Here is a 16,271-nt window from a genome sequence, read left to right on the forward strand (position 1 = left end):
TGTTTTGTATTTTATCTAAATCCTCTAGATTCTCAGGACTGTATTATCTCTGGTGATCCTCATTATAACAGCTTTGATGGCAAATACTTCAGTTTCATGGGCACTTGCACCTACACTCTGGCACGCACCTGCAAAAACAACACTGGTAAGCAAAATCCAAAACCAGAATATAAATGAACAACTAATGGTCAGATACTCAATGTTAGTGTATTGGTATTCAGCTTTAAAACAGTGATGTGTTTTTCCTCTTCTGGATTTGTAGGCCCCTGGTTCTCAATAGAGGGTAAGAATGAAGAGAGAGGAGTTTCTGGTGTTTCTTACCTGAGGAAACTTTATGTGACTGTCAATGGTGTCACTGTGACAATGATGAAAAGCAGGAAAACTTTGGTCAGTATTCACAACTGTTGTCAAAATTAAACCATCATTTAATGAATGTATTCTGTAGTCTTGAGTTTATCCAACATAACTTTTGCATTTAATTCACATCTGTTGCTCTTTATCTCTTACACATTCAGGTAAATGGACACAGGGTTTCCCTCCCTCACTCCCCATCTCCGCTCATGTCTCTCTCTCTTGCTGGTCAATATGTTATCCTCACTACTCCCTTCGGTCTGGAGGTGAAATGGGACGGCAACCATTATGCCAAGATCACTGTTCCCAGGTACTGTAGCTCTGAAAACAGATTCATTATAATATATCCTTCACTCTGAACTAAAGTATTTGTCAAGAAACACTAAAACCCCACAATGATTGCTTAAGGTCATGGGCCACAAATCTTACAAAAGCAAATCTAAAAACATATCTGAAGTATTAAATATCTTTTAATCTCCTTTTCATTCTTACTTTTTCAGTTCCTACTATGATCAGATGTGTGGCCTGTGTGGAGACTATGATGGAAATCCCAATAATGACTTCACTAAGCCAGATGGCTCCCAAGCCGATAGCTCAGATCAGTTTGGTAACAGCTGGCAAACTGATGAAGATGAGGACGAAACGTCAGTACTTTGGCCTCTTTTTCATTTTATCAACTGCAGAAAAAGTCTTGATGATTGGGTCAATCAGATTTTTGATGATGTTTGACAAACCAGTGTTGTGTTTTCAGATGCAAGCCTGACACAGGGCCTGACCCACCCTGTGATCCTGAGCTGGAGGATCTGGTGTCAAACCCAGAGAACTGTGGGAAAATAACTGACAACAATGGACCATTTAGGTTTGGCTTTACTGTTTATATTGTTTCAAACATGAGCTAACAGACTACAGAGACCTTTAAGTGCTTAACCATTGCACACTTTCTCTCACCAATGCTCCTCACAGGGACTGTATAAAGGTGGTGGATCCACTGCCTTTCTTCCAGAGCTGTGTGTTTGATATGTGCCGTTATGATGGACTACAGCAGACTCTCTGTGATCAGCTTCAAGCTTACACTGATGCTTGTCTGAGTGCAGGTGCACCTGTCCATCAGTGGAGGGAGCCAGACTTCTGCCGTAAGTCATAATCTCTTATATTACACAGCATGACTTTGGTTTTAAAGTGAGTTGAATTTAGCTAGTCATTTGATCTCAATGTCAACCCCAATAAGGCCCCGTCTAAAAAAATTTTTTTTCCTTTTTATGGCACCCCCACTTAAACCACTTTTGTCATTCAATGAAAGTTTTTCTTTTCATTTTTTTTCCTCCAGCTCTGGTTTGCCCTCCAAACAGCCATTACTCCATATGTGTGAGCTCCTGTCCAGAGACGTGTCTGGGTATCAATGGACCACCAGGCTGTAGTGAGAAGTGTGTTGAAGGCTGTCAGTGTAACCCTGGATTCATCTTAAGTGATGATAAATGTGTGCCACTTAAAGACTGCGGCTGTGTGGACTCCTCAGACTCCTACCATCCAGTGAGTTTTCTTAAAACATTTTTGATTTTATTGGTTTTTACAGGTTTTCATTGTGCTTGTTCTTACTTTATTCATTCAATGTGTTCATTTAGGTGAATGATAGCTGGTATCTTGAGGGCTGTACAGAGAAGTGTACATGTGAGGGTGGAGGAACTATTCAGTGTTATAACACCAGCTGTCTGCCTACTGAGAGCTGCCAGCTTGAGGACGGAGACTATGACTGCAGACCTCTTGGTAACAATGACAGTAGCTTATACAGAATGAAGTTTACATGTCCTGGTACACTGTTTACAAACCTTAACACATTATATATATAAACTAACACATCCTTTTTGACATTCTTTCCAGCAACACCTAAACCAACAACACCTCAGCCAACTACTACACCACCACCAGGTATTTCACACTTGTTTTATTTTCCTTAATAATACTGAAGTTATTAAAAATGTGAGATTAGAAAAGCTAAACAAGCCTTCATGTCTTCCAACAGTGACATGTCCTCCAGATGCTGAGTACATTGATTGTGGTCCAGCCTGTATTCCTAGCTGTGATCGGCCTTCAACAAATTGCACAGGTTCATGCATCAGCGGCTGCTTCTGTAAACCAGGATTTGTTTTCCGTGGTCAGCGCTGTGTTCCTATTGAACAGTGTGGTTGTCTAGATGAAAACAACAATTACTTTGAGGTATATGAGTTTTCATTTATGTAAGGATGCATTTTTATCTGTGACCAAAGTCTTTGCTCTAAACTCAGTATGTGTTTATACTCAGCCTGGTGAAATTATATTTGGAAATGGCTGCTCCAAGTTGTGTCGTTGTGCTGGCAACTACACCTTTGACTGTGTGGACAACACCTGTGACCCTGTGACAGAAGAATGTCGTGAGGTTGGTGGCGTTCATGGCTGCTACCCTAAAGGTATGACAAGAAACTACAATCTCCCCTTACATCACAATAAATAAAGCCTTGATTTTAGATTTACTTTTGGCAATTGCCAACTTACGAATTCATACCTGTTAATACAAAGAGTGTACACATTTGTCATGAAGTCAGTTCTTCTGCATTCAAATCTGTTTAATATACATTGGATTTTTCTTCACAGGAACCTCAACCTGTGTTTCTTCTGGTGATCCTCATTACACCACCTTTGATAATAAGCGCTATGACTTCATGGGGAACTGCTCCTACCTGATGTCTGAGCCTTGTAACAGCACAGATGTGCCGTACTTCGCTGTGTACACAGACAATGAGAATCGCTACAACAATCCTTCAATCAGCTATGTAAAAGCTGTGCATGTCCATGCATTTGGAGTAAAAGTGTCCATTCTGAAAGGAGGGATTGTGCAGGTAGATGACTACTGATGATTTATACACAGTCATGTCTGTTCACTATTATAACTTTAGATATATTTCATGTTTAGTGACACATTGAAAGGTACAGTATGTTGTTTGACTTTTCTCAGGTGAATGGTACCAATGTGAACATCCCTCTAACTCCTGTCAATGGCATTGACATTTTCATGGCTGGTACACAATACACAGTGGCCTTAAACTTTGGTGTGACTGTACGTTATGATGGAAACCACTACATGGACATTAAAATTATCAAAGAGTGAGTATGATTCATTTAAAAGTCTTTTATAAGATAGTTTGAGACTTTGTTAGTTTGACCTTGTAATTTACTTTAAATTTCTCTGCATGATTTTACAGCTATGAGGACAAACTTTGTGGACTGTGTGGAGACTACAATGGAGACCCTAAAGATGACTTCCGTACCCCCACTGGTGAACTCGTCCAAAGCCCTAAAGATTTTGGTAACAGCTGGAACACAGACCCTGAGTAAGACAACATGCAATGTCCACTGTGTTAACAAGTACATTTATATTAATGGATATCATAGATGAACCTTTAATTCTTCCTTACAGTTGTGAGAAATCAGAAGTTGACCCATCACCTGGGTGTACAGATACTGAGCTGGACTTGTATGAAGGACCTGCTTACTGTGGTATCATATTGGACAGCAAAGGTCCATTTGCTACTTGCCATCCAAAAGTCAACCCCAATGTGAGTGAAATTAAATCATATGATTTGTTAAGCATAATTATAAACATCTAATGCATACTGTATTAACATTGTGTGTATAGGGTTTCTTCAAAGACTGTTTGTTTGATGTGTGTGAGTTGGATGGTGCTCAGTCTGCATTGTGTGAAGCAATAGAGGCGTATGTCAATGAATGTCAGCAACGTGGTGTCACAATTGGATCCTGGAGAAACAGCACCTTCTGTCGTAAGTCTGAAAAATACATACAGTATTCATCAAGGACACCATAAGATACATGCGTTAAATATTGACAATGGCCTGTGATGTGTAAATAAGTGTAATAAACCACAGGTTAACACACAGTCTTCCTCCACAGCTCTGAAATGTCCAGCCAATAGTCACTTTGAATCCTGCGTCCCAATTTGCCAACCATCCTGTTACCCAATTCCACCAAATCAGTGTACTGGACCCTGTTCTGAAGGATGTTTGTGTGACCCTGGGTTTGTCCTTAGTGCTGGACAGTGTGTGAAACAAGATGAATGTGGCTGCATGCGTAATGGACAGTACTACCAGGTGAGGAAACTGTCAATTCAGGTCAACATTGTCGATTTTATCTATAAACTTTTGCACCATACTGACATGATATTTACTTTTTGATTGGTTTCAGCCAGGTGAAGAGTTTTACACCAAAGACTGTGAGCAGCTGTGTAAGTGTGAGCCTCCATTTGTTACCTGTAATGCTGCTAACTGCCCACCAATGGAGCAATGTGGTGTACAAGGTGGAGTCATCGGGTGTTACCCAGAAGGTCAGTATTACAGTTGACTCAATGTAATTAACTGTATACCCGAATATAACCATATGGTCACATTTCACTGCATTGAGACAGATCCCATCATATACATCTCACTATTTCAAATGTCATGTTTTCTTAGCTTTTAACAAATGGTTCATATTTCAAATATACTTGAAAAATATTTGTTTTGTATTTTATCTAAATCCTCTAGATTCTCAGGACTGTATTATCTCTGGTGATCCTCATTATAACAGCTTTGATGGCAAATACTTCAGTTTCATGGGCACTTGCACCTACACTCTGGCACGTACCTGCAAAAACAACACTGGTAAGCAAAATCCAAAACCAGAATATAAATGAACAACTAATGGTCAGATACTCAATGTAAGTGTATTCGTATAAAGCTTTAAACAGTGATGTGTTTTTTCTCTTCTGGATTTGTAGGCCCCTGGTTCTCAATAGAGGGTAAAAATGAAGAGAGAGGAGTTTCTGGTGTTTCTTACCTGAGGAAACTTTATGTGACTGTCAATGGTGTCACTGTGACAATGATGAAAAGCAGAAAAACTTTGGTCAGTATTCACAACTGCTGTCAAAATTAAGCCATCATTTAATGAAGGTATTCTGTAGTCTTGAGTTTATCCAACTTAACTTTTTTATTTAATTCACGTCCGTTGCTCTTTATCTCTTACACATTCAGGTAAATGGACACAGGGTTTCCCTCCCTCACTCCCCATCTCCGCTCATGTCTCTCTCTCTTGCTGGTCAATATGTTATCCTCACTACTTCCTTCGGTCTGGAGGTGAAATGGGATGGCAACCATTATGCTAAGATCACTGTTCCCAGGTACTGTAGCTCTGAAAACAAATTCATTATAATATATCCTTCACTCTGAACTAAAGTATTTGTCAAGAAACACTAAAACCCCACAATGATTGCTAAAGGTCATCGACCACAAATCTTACAAAACCATATTCCAAACATATCTGAAGTATTAAATATATTTTAATCTCTTTTTCATTGTTACTTTTTCAGTTCCTACTATGATCAGATGTGTGGCCTGTGTGGAGACTATGATGGAAACCCCAATAATGACTTCACTAAGCCAGATGGCTCCCAAGCCGATAGCTCAGATCAGTTTGGTAACAGCTGGCAAACTGATGAAGATGAGGACGAAACGTCAGTACTTTGGCCTCTTTGTCATTTTATCAACAGCAGTAAAAATTATTGATGATTGGGTCAATCAGATTTTTGATGATGTTTGACAAACCAGTGTTGTGTTTTCAGATGCAAGCCTGGCACAGGGCCTGACCCACCCTGTGATCCTGAGCTGGAGGATCTGGTGTCAAACCCAGAGAACTGTGGGAAAATAACTGACAACAATGGACCATTTAGGTTTGGCTTTAGTGTTTATATTGTTTCAAACATGAGCTAACAGACTACAGAGATCTTTAAGTGCTTAACCATTGCACACTTTCTCTCACCAATGCTCCTCACAGGGACTGTATAAAGGTGGTGGATCCACTGCCTTTCTTCCAGAGCTGTGTGTTTGATATGTGCCGTTATGAGGGACTACAGCAGACTCTCTGTGATCAGCTTCAAGCTTACACTGATGCTTGTCTGAGTGCAGGTGCACCTGTCCATCAGTGGAGGGAGCCAGACTTCTGCCGTAAGTCATTATCTCTTATATTAAACAACATAAAGTATAGACTGGATACAGACATTTTTGGATTCAGATATTTTGCAATTTTGTATCCACCACAGAATAAAGCCTGCTTGTCTGTCTTTCAAAGTGAGCTGGATTTAGCTAATAATTTTACCTCCATGTGTTGCTCCCTTGAGGCCACCAAAAAATCCTTTATTTGGCTTCTGTTAGTATTTTATTGTAAAAAGTGAACCTGCACCCCTATTTCAACCTTTGTTATCATTCAATGACAAGTTGTTTTTCCCTCCAGCTCTGATTTGCCCTCCAAACAGCCATTACTCCATATGTGTGAGCTCTTGTCCAGAGACGTGTCTGGGTATCAACGGACCACCAGGCTGTAGTGAGAAGTGTGTTGAAGGCTGTGAGTGTAACCCTGGATTCATCTTAAGTGATGATAAATGTGTGCCACTTAAAGACTGCGGCTGTGTGGACTCCTCAGACTCCTACCATCCAGTGAGTTTACTTGAAACAACACAGGTTTATCTTTGTGCTTGTTTGGATAGATTTCTTACTTTTTTTATTCAATAGGTGAATGATAGCTGGTATCTTGAGGGCTGTACAGAGAAGTGTACATGTGAGGGTGGAGGAACTATTCAGTGTTATAACACCAGCTGTCTGCCTACTGAGAGCTGCCAGCTTGAGGACGGAGACTATGACTGCAGACCTCTTGGTAACAATGACAGTAACTTATACAGAATGAAGTTTTACATGTCCTGGTACACTGTTTACACATCTTAACATATTATTTATATAAACTAACACATACTTTTTGACATTCTTTGCAGCAACACCTAAACCAACAACACCTCAGCCAACTACTACACCACCACCAGGTATTTCACACTTGTTTTATTTTCCTTAATAATACTGAAGTTATTAAAAAATGTGAGATTAGAAAAGCTAAACAAACCTTCATGTCTTCCACCAGTGACATGTCCTCCAGATGCTGAGTACATTGATTGTGGTCCAGCCTGTATTCCTAGCTGTGATCGGCCTTCAACAAATTGCACAGGTTCATGCATCAGCGGCTGCTTCTGTAAACCAGGATTTGTTTTCCGTGGTCAGCGCTGTGTTCCTATTGAACAGTGTGGTTGTCTAGATGAAAACAACAATTACTTTGAGGTATATGAGTTTTCATTTATGTAAGGATGCATTTTTATCTGTGACCAAAGTCTTTGCTCTAAACTCAGTATGTGTTTATACTCAGCCTGGTGAAATTATATTTGGAAATGGCTGTTCCAAGTTGTGTCGTTGTGCTGGCAACTACACCTTTGACTGTGTGGACAACACCTGTGACCCTGTGACAGAAGAATGTCGTGAGGTTGGTGGAGTTCATGGCTGCTACCCTAAAGGTATGACAAGAAACTACAATCTCCCCTTACATCACAATAAATAAAGCCTTGATTTTAGATTTACTTTTGGCAATTACCAACTTACTAACCAATACCTGTTAATAAAAAATGTGTACACATTTCTCTTGAAGTTAATTCTTTTGCATTCAAATCTGTTCAATATATTTAACATTTTTCCTCACAGGAACCTCAACCTGTGTTTCTTCTGGTGATCCTCATTACACCACCTTTGATAATAAGCGCTATGACTTCATGGGGAACTGCTCCTACCTGATGTCTGAGCCTTGTAACAGCACAGATGTGCCGTACTTCGCTGTGTACACAGACAATGAGAATCGCTACAACAATCCTTCAATCAGCTATGTAAAAGCTGTGCATGTCCATGCATTTGGAGTAAAAGTGTCCATTTTGAAAGGAGGGATTGTGCAGGTAATCAACTGTTGATGACTTATATACGGTTATGTTTGTTCGCTATTATAACTCTAGATATATTTCATGTTTAGTGACACATTGAAAGGTACAGTATGTTGTTTGACTTTTCTCAGGTGGATGGTACCAATGTGAACATCCCTCTTACTCCAGTCAATGGCATTGACATTTTTATGGCTGGTACGCAATACACAGTGGCCCTAAACTTTGGTGTGACTGTACGTTATGATGGAAACCACTACATGGACATTAAAGTTATCAAAGAGTGAGTATGGTTTACTTAAAACTTATTTATGAGATTTTTGAGACCTTGTATTTCACTTTTGAATGTCTCTGCATGATTTTACAGCTATGAGGACAAACTTTGTGGACTGTGTGGAGACTACAATGGAGACCCTAAGGATGACTTCCGTACTCCCACTGGTGAACTCGTCCAAAGCCCTAAAGATTTTGGTAACAGCTGGAACACAGACCCTGAGTAAGACAACATGCAATGCCCACAGTGTTAACAAGTACATTTATATTAATGGATGTCTTAGATGAACCTTTAATTCTTCCTTACAGTTGTGAGAAATCAGAAGTTGACCCATCACCTGGGTGTACAGATACTGAGCTGGACTTGTATGAAGGACCTGCTTATTGTGGTATCATATTGGACAGCAAAGGTCCATTTGCTACTTGCCATCCAAAAGTCAACCCCAATGTGAGTGAAATGAAATCATATGATTTGTTAAGCATAATTATAAACATCTAATGCATACTGTCTTAACATTGTGTGTATAGGGTTTCTTCAAAGACTGTTTGTTTGATGTGTGTGAGTTGGATGGTGCTCAGTCTGCATTGTGTGAAGCAATAGAGGCGTATGTCAATGAATGTCAGCAACGTGGTGTCACAATTGGATCCTGGAGAAACAGCACCTTCTGTCGTAAGTCTGAAAAATACATACAGTATTCCTCAAGGACACCATAAGATACATGCGTTAAATATTGACAATGGCTTATGCTCTCCATCATAGTGTGAAGCTCCTATAAGGTTGAATTAACTACATTTACTGGCAATAAAACTAATTAAATACAACTTTGCATGAAAATTCACTGCATTTACACCAAACATAGTGAATAAGTGTAATAAACCACATGTTAACACACAGTCTTCCTCTACAGCTCTAAAATGTCCAGCCAATAGTCACTTTGAATCCTGCGTCCCAATTTGCCAACCATCCTGTTACCCAATTCCACCAAATCAGTGTACTGGACCCTGTTCTGAAGGATGTTTGTGTGACCCTGGGTTTGTCCTTAGTGCTGGACAGTGTGTGAAACAAGATGAATGTGGCTGCATGCGTAATGGACAGTACTACCAGGTGAGGAAACTGTCAATTCAGGTCAACATGTTTGATTTTATCTAAAAACTTTTGCACCTTATTGGCATGATATTTACTTTTTGATTGGTTTCAGCCAGGTGAAGAGTTTTACACCAAAGACTGTGAGCAGCTGTGTAAGTGTGAGCCTCCATTTGTTACCTGTAATGCTGCTAACTGCCCACCAATGGAGCAATGTGGTGTACAAGGTGGAGTCATCGGGTGTTACCCAGAAGGTCAGTATTACAGTTGATTCAATGTAATTAACTCTATACCCGAATATAACCATATGGTCACATTTCACTGCAGTAAGACAGATACCATCATATACATCTCACTATTTCAAATGTCATGTCTTCTTAGCTTTTAACAAATGGTTAATATTTGAAATATACTTGTAAAAATATATTTGTTTTCTATTTTATCTAAATCCTCTAGATTCTCAGGACTGTATTATCTCTGGTGATCCTCATTATAACAGCTTTGATGGCAAATACTTCAGTTTCATGGGCACTTGCACCTACACTCTGGCACGCACCTGCAAAAACAACACTGGTAAGCAAAATCCAAAACCAGAATATAAATGAACAACTAATGGTCAGACACTCAATGTTAGTGTATTCGTATAAAGCTTTAAAACAGTGATGTGTTTTTCCTCTTCTGGATTTATAGGCCCCTGGTTCTCAATAGAGGGTAAGAATGAAGAGAGAGGAGTTTCTGGTGTTTCTTACCTGAAGAAACTTTATGTGACTGTCAGTGGTGTCACTGTGACAATGATGAAAAGCAGAAAAACTTTGGTCAGTATTCACAACTGCTGTCCAAATTAAGCCATCATTTAATGAATGTATTCTGTAGTCTTGAGTTTATCCAAACTAACTTTTCCATTTAATTCACATCTGTTTCTCTTTATCTCTTACAAATTCAGGTAAATGGACACAGGGTTTCCCTCCCTCACTCCCCATCTCCGCTCATGTCTCTCTCTCTTGCTGGTCAATATGTTATCCTCACTACTCCCTTCGGTCTTGAGGTGAAATGGGACGGCAACCATTATGCCAAGATCACTGTTCCCAGGTACTGTAGCTCTGAAAACAAATTCATTATAATATATCCTTCACTCTGAACTAAAGTATTTATCAAGAAACACTAAAACCCCACAATGATTGCTTAAGGTCATAGGTCAAAAATGAGTTTTACAGAAGCAAATCGAAAAACATCTCTGGAGGATTAAATATTTTTTAATCTCTTTCTCATTCTTACTTTTTCAGTTCCTACTATGATCAGATGTGTGGCCTGTGTGGAGACTATGATGGAAACCCCAATAATGACTTCACTAAGCCAGATGGCTCTCAAGCCGATAGCTCAGATCAGTTTGGTAACAGCTGGCAAACTGATGAAGATGAGGACGAAACGTCAGTACTTTGGCCTCTTTGTCATTTTATCAACAGCAGTAAAAATTATTGATGATTGGGTCAATCAGATTTTTGATGATGTTTGACAAACCAGTGTTGTGTTTTCAGATGCAAGCCTGGCACAGGGCCTGACCCACCCTGTGATCCTGAGCTGGAGGATCTGGTGTCAAACCCAGAGAACTGTGGGAAAATAACTGACAACAATGGACCATTTAGGTTTGGCTTTACTGTTTATATTGTTTCAAACATCAGCTAACAGACTACAGAGACCTTTAAGTGCTTAACCATTGCACACTTTCTCTCACCAATGATCCTCACAGGGACTGTATAAAGGTGGTGGATCCACTGCCTTTCTTCCAGAGCTGTGTGTTTGATATGTGCCGTTATGAGGGACTACAGCAGACTCTCTGTGATCAGCTTCAAGCTTACACTGATGCTTGTCTGAGTGCAGGTGCACCTGTCCATCAGTGGAGAGAGCCAGACTTCTGCCGTAAGTCATAATCTCTTATATTAAACAACATAAAGTAGTGATGCACCGAAATGAAAATTCTTGGCCGATACCGAAAACCGAAAAAAGCAAACCAAGGCCGAAAAACCGAAACCGAAACACCGAAAGAAATTATTATGCCAATTTTTAGTACAATTGCATTTATGGCTTTCACTGTGAACTAACTAGGGGTGTGTGACGGATCAAAAAACTCACAGTTCGGATCACATTACAGTTTTTGAGGCACAGATCAGATTATTTTTTCCGATCAGAAAAAAGCGGGTGGGAAAAATCTAATAAACAATAAAGAAATTGCAAACATTTATAAAAAAATAACAAAGTTGTACATTAATAAGGTCTGAAATTAGCATTAGGTACAGAAATCAAATTAAATGAATTATAACACAATAAATTAATATTATTATTTTTAGAGCTATTTGTCTCTTTGTCATGGGTTGTTTGATTAACATTAATGACACAGACTTAAGTAGGTTAATCTGACTGTAATCTATACATACATTTAAGACATAAACACATTTTTTTATTAGAAAAAGAATACTGTGGAGAGAATTTTGTTTATATGTGCCCTATCAATAACAGAGAGATTTTATGTTTGCTTGTTTTTTTTTTTAAACGCGTCCCTCTAGTATGTGCACTACCGAGGGCACTTAAACGCGCGCGCTCAAACAGAGAAGGAGGGTGAATCTCAAACAGCGCAACAGTCGCTCCACATAAAAACGTTACGTCGTGTTTCATTGCTTTATTCGCCAAATGTACGTTAATGGATTACAGTATGAGACACATTAGCGCGACTCTCTCTAAAGTTTACACATCAAGACAGGCTTAATCTTTGCAGACGCGTGCAAACGGCTCGACCCTGAGTGAAACCTGCTTGAGCACGAAGGGGAGGGGTGGGTGACGACTGGACTGATCACCGTGAGTGAAACCCAAGCGCTACCGCACAGATGGGAGGGGCGCGGTTGACATTCAATTTCGGTTTACATTTTCGGCTGGATTTTTTATTTCGGCCCGAAACCGATAATGCTATTTTCGGCCGAAATTTTCGGCGACCGAACTTTCGGTGCACCCCTAACATAAAGTATAGAGTGGATTCAGACATTTTTGGATTCAGATATTTTGCAATTTTGTATCCAACACAGAATAAAGCCTGCTTGTCTGTCTTTTCAAAGTGAGCTGGATTTAGCTAATAATTTTACCTCCATGTGTTGCTCCCTTGAGGCCACCAAAAAATCCTTTATTTTGCTTCTGTTAGTATTTTATTGTAAAAAGTGAACCTGCACCCCTATTTCAACCTTTGTTATCATTCAATGACAAGTTGTTTTTCCCTCCAGCTCTGATTTGCCCTCCAAACAGCCATTACTCCATATGTGTGAGCTCTTGTCCAGAGACGTGTCTGGGTATCAACGGACCACCAGGCTGTAGTGAGAAGTGTGTTGAAGGCTGTGAGTGTAACCCTGGATTCATCTTAAGTGATGATAAATGTGTGCCACTTAAAGACTGCGGCTGTGTGGACTCCTCAGACTCCTACCATCCAGTGAGTTTACTTGAAACAACACAGGTTTATCTTTGTGCTTGTTTGGATAGATTTCTTACTTTTTTTATTCAATAGGTGAATGATAGCTGGTATCTTGAGGGCTGTACAGAGAAGTGTACATGTGAGGGTGGAGGAACTATTCAGTGTTATAACACCAGCTGTTTGCCTACTGAGAGCTGCCAGCTTGAGGATGGAGACTATGACTGCAGACCTCTTGGTAACAATGACAGTAACTTATACAGAATGAAGTTTTACATGTCCTGGTACACTGTTTACACATCTTAACATATTATTTATATAAACTAACACATACTTTTTGACATTCTTTGCAGCAACACCTAAACCAACAACACCTCAGCCAACTACTACACCACCACCAGGTATTTCACACTTGTTTTATTTTCCTTAATTATAGCTGTTAAAAATGTGAAATGAGAAAAGCTAAACAAGCCTTCACGTCTTCCGACAGTGACATGTCCTCCAGATGCTGAGTACATTGACTGTGGACCAGCCTGTATTCCTAGCTGCGACCGGCCTTCAACAAATTGCACAGGTTCATGCATCAGCGGCTGCTTCTGTAAACCAGGATTTGTTTTCCGTGGTCAGCGCTGTGTTCCTATTGAACAGTGTGGTTGTCTAGATGAAAACAACAATTACTTTGAGGTATATGAGTTTTCATTTATGTAAGGATGCATTTTTATCTGTGACCAAAGTCTTTGCTCTAAACTCAGTATGTGTTTACACTCAGCCTGGTGAAATTATATTTGGAAATGGCTGCTCCAAGTTGTGTCGTTGTGCTGGCAACTACACCTTTGACTGTGTGGACAACACCTGTGACCCTGTGACAGAAGAATGTCGTGAGGTTGGTGGCGTTCATGGCTGCTACCCTAAAGGTATGACAAGAAACTACAATCTCCCCTTACATCACAATAAATAAAGCCTTGATTTTAGATTTACTTTTGGCAATTGCCAACTTACGAATTCATACCTGTTAATACAAAGAGTGTACACATTTGTCATGAAGTCAGTTCTTCTGCATTCAAATCTGTTTAATATACATTGGATTTTTCTTCACAGGAACCTCAACCTGTGTTTCTTCTGGTGATCCTCATTACACCACCTTTGATAATAAGCGCTATGACTTCATGGGGAACTGCTCCTACCTGATGTCTGAGCCTTGTAACAGCACAGATGTGCCGTACTTCGCTGTGTACACAGACAATGAGAATCGCTACAACAATCCTTCAATCAGCTATGTAAAAGCTGTGCATGTTCATGCATTTGGAGTGAAAGTGTCCATTCTGAAAGGAGGGATTGTGCAGGTAGATGACTACTGATGATTAATGCACGGTCATGTCTGTTCACTATTATAACTTTAGATATATTTCATGTTTAGTGACACATTGAAAGGTACAGTATGTTGTTTGACTTTTCTCAGGTGGATGGTACCAATGTGAACATCCCTCTTACTCCAGTCAATGGCATTGACATTTTTATGGCTGGTACGCAATACACAGTGGCCTTAAACTTTGGTGTGACTGTACGTTATGATGGAAACCACTACATGGACATTAAAGTTATCAAAGAGTGAGTATGATTCATTTAAAACTCCTTTATAAGTTTGACCTTGTAATTTACTTTAAATTTCTCTGCATGATTTTCCAGCTATGAGGACAAACTTTGTGGACTGTGTGGAGACTACAATGGAGACCCTAAAGATGACTTCCGTACTCCCACTGGTGAACTCGTCCAAAGCCCTAAAGATTTTGGTAACAGCTGGAACACAGACCCTGAGTAAGACAACATGCAACGTCCACAGTGTTAACAAGTACATTTATATTAATGGATATCATAGATGAACCTTTAATTCTTCCTTTCAGTTGTGATAAAACAGAGGTTGACCCATCGCCTGGGTGTACAGATACTGAGCTGGACTTGTATGAAGGACCTGCTTACTGTGGTATCATATTGGACAGCAAAGGTCCATTTGCTACTTGCCATCCAAAAGTCAACCCCAATGTGAGTGAAATGAATTCATATGATTTGTTAAGCATAATTATATAAATCTAATGCATACTGTCTTAACATTGTGTGTATAGGGTTTCTTCAAAGACTGTTTGTTTGATGTGTGTGAGTTGGATGGTGCTCAGTCTGCATTGTGTGAAGCAATAGAGGCGTATGTCAATGAATGTCAGCAACGTGGTGTCACAATTGGATCCTGGAGAAACAGCACCTTCTGTCGTAAGTCTGAAAAATACATACAGTATTCATCAAGAACACCATAAGATACATGCGTTAAATATTGACAATGGCTTATGCTCTCCATCATAGTGTGAAGCTCCTATAAGGTTGAATTAACTACATTTACTGGCAATAAAACTAATTAAATAAAACTTTGCATGAAAATTCACTGCATTTACACCAAACATAGTGAATAAGTGTAATAAATCACAGGTTAACACACAGTCTTCCTCTACAGCTCTGAAATGTCCAGCCAATAGTCACTTTGAATCCTGCGTCCCAATTTGCCAACCATCCTGTTACCCAATTCCACCAAATCAGTGTACTGGACCCTGTTCTGAAGGATGTTTGTGTGACCCTGGGTTTGTCCTTAGTGCTGGACAGTGTGTGAAACAAGATCAATGTGGCTGCATGCGTAATGGACAGTACTACCAGGTGAGGAAACTGTCAATTCAGGTCAACATGTTTGATTTTATCTAAAAACTTTTGCACCTTATTGGCATGATATTTACTTTTTGATTGGTTTCAGCCAGGTGAAGAGTTTTACACCAAAGACTGTGAGCAGCTGTGTAAGTGTGAGCCTCCATTTGTTACCTGTAATGCTGCTAACTGCCCACCAATGGAGCAATGTGGTGTACAAGGTGGAGTCATCGGGTGTTACCCAGAAGGTCAGTATTACAGTTGACTCAATGTAATTAACTGTATACCTGAATATAACCATATGGTCACATTACACTGCAGTGAGACAGATCCCATCATATACATCTTACTATTTCAAATGTCATGTTTTCTTAGCTTTAAACAAATGGTTAATATTTGAAATATACTTGAAAAATATTTGTTTTGTACTTCATCTAAATCCTCTAGATTCTCAGGACTGTATTATCTCTGGTGATCCTCATTATAACAGCTTTGATGGCAAATACTTCAGTTTCATGGGCACTTGCACCTACACTTTGGCACGCACCTGCAAAAACAACACTGGTAAGCAAAATCCAAAACCAGAATATAAATGAACAACTAATGGT

General features: G+C 39.6%; 1 protein-coding gene across 10 annotated transcripts in view; it reads left to right on the top strand.

Annotated features, from left to right (window-relative positions):
- Positions 1–16,271, top strand: part of zanl (zonadhesin, like) — a 69,694-nt gene that overhangs the window by 13,583 nt on the left and 39,840 nt on the right. For 5 of the 10 annotated variants that reach the window (XM_073858761.1, XM_073858766.1, XM_073858765.1 and 2 more), the window contains 55 exons: positions 29–145; positions 263–387; positions 516–661; positions 852–995; positions 1,103–1,210; positions 1,315–1,484; positions 1,679–1,881; positions 1,974–2,115; positions 2,230–2,277; positions 2,372–2,565; positions 2,651–2,795; positions 2,980–3,224; positions 3,341–3,489; positions 3,588–3,716; positions 3,803–3,941; positions 4,022–4,163; positions 4,294–4,490; positions 4,585–4,723; positions 4,923–5,039; positions 5,156–5,280; positions 5,409–5,554; positions 5,744–5,887; positions 5,996–6,103; positions 6,208–6,377; positions 6,664–6,866; positions 6,942–7,083; positions 7,199–7,242; positions 7,335–7,535; positions 7,621–7,765; positions 7,950–8,194; positions 8,311–8,459; positions 8,544–8,672; positions 8,759–8,897; positions 8,978–9,119; positions 9,358–9,554; positions 9,649–9,787; positions 9,990–10,106; positions 10,224–10,348; positions 10,477–10,622; positions 10,817–10,960; positions 11,069–11,176; positions 11,281–11,450; positions 12,800–13,002; positions 13,078–13,219; positions 13,335–13,382; positions 13,472–13,665; positions 13,751–13,895; positions 14,080–14,324; positions 14,441–14,589; positions 14,668–14,796; positions 14,883–15,021; positions 15,102–15,243; positions 15,482–15,678; positions 15,773–15,911; positions 16,111–16,227. In XM_073858761.1, coding sequence (XP_073714862.1) covers positions 29–145; positions 263–387; positions 516–661; positions 852–995; positions 1,103–1,210; positions 1,315–1,484; positions 1,679–1,881; positions 1,974–2,115; positions 2,230–2,277; positions 2,372–2,565; positions 2,651–2,795; positions 2,980–3,224; positions 3,341–3,489; positions 3,588–3,716; positions 3,803–3,941; positions 4,022–4,163; positions 4,294–4,490; positions 4,585–4,723; positions 4,923–5,039; positions 5,156–5,280; positions 5,409–5,554; positions 5,744–5,887; positions 5,996–6,103; positions 6,208–6,377; positions 6,664–6,866; positions 6,942–7,083; positions 7,199–7,242; positions 7,335–7,535; positions 7,621–7,765; positions 7,950–8,194; positions 8,311–8,459; positions 8,544–8,672; positions 8,759–8,897; positions 8,978–9,119; positions 9,358–9,554; positions 9,649–9,787; positions 9,990–10,106; positions 10,224–10,348; positions 10,477–10,622; positions 10,817–10,960; positions 11,069–11,176; positions 11,281–11,450; positions 12,800–13,002; positions 13,078–13,219; positions 13,335–13,382; positions 13,472–13,665; positions 13,751–13,895; positions 14,080–14,324; positions 14,441–14,589; positions 14,668–14,796; positions 14,883–15,021; positions 15,102–15,243; positions 15,482–15,678; positions 15,773–15,911; positions 16,111–16,227 — 8,166 coding nt within the window. Of the gene's footprint in view, positions 1–28; positions 146–262; positions 388–515; positions 662–851; positions 996–1,102; positions 1,211–1,314; positions 1,485–1,678; positions 1,882–1,973; positions 2,116–2,229; positions 2,278–2,371; positions 2,566–2,650; positions 2,796–2,979; positions 3,225–3,340; positions 3,490–3,587; positions 3,717–3,802; positions 3,942–4,021; positions 4,164–4,293; positions 4,491–4,584; positions 4,724–4,922; positions 5,040–5,155; positions 5,281–5,408; positions 5,555–5,743; positions 5,888–5,995; positions 6,104–6,207; positions 6,378–6,663; positions 6,867–6,941; positions 7,084–7,198; positions 7,247–7,334; positions 7,536–7,620; positions 7,766–7,949; positions 8,195–8,310; positions 8,460–8,543; positions 8,673–8,758; positions 8,898–8,977; positions 9,120–9,357; positions 9,555–9,648; positions 9,788–9,989; positions 10,107–10,223; positions 10,349–10,476; positions 10,623–10,816; positions 10,961–11,068; positions 11,177–11,280; positions 11,451–12,799; positions 13,003–13,077; positions 13,220–13,334; positions 13,383–13,471; positions 13,666–13,750; positions 13,896–14,079; positions 14,325–14,440; positions 14,590–14,667; positions 14,797–14,882; positions 15,022–15,101; positions 15,244–15,481; positions 15,679–15,772; positions 15,912–16,110; positions 16,228–16,271 lie in introns of all 10 variants that reach the window. The other 5 variants (XM_073858762.1, XM_073858763.1, XM_073858767.1 and 2 more) reach the window with 5 other exon arrangements.

Source organism: Misgurnus anguillicaudatus, chromosome 21 (assembly GCF_027580225.2).
Source record: "Misgurnus anguillicaudatus chromosome 21, ASM2758022v2, whole genome shotgun sequence".
In the NCBI taxonomy this organism is placed as follows: domain Eukaryota; kingdom Metazoa; phylum Chordata; class Actinopteri; order Cypriniformes; family Cobitidae; genus Misgurnus; species Misgurnus anguillicaudatus.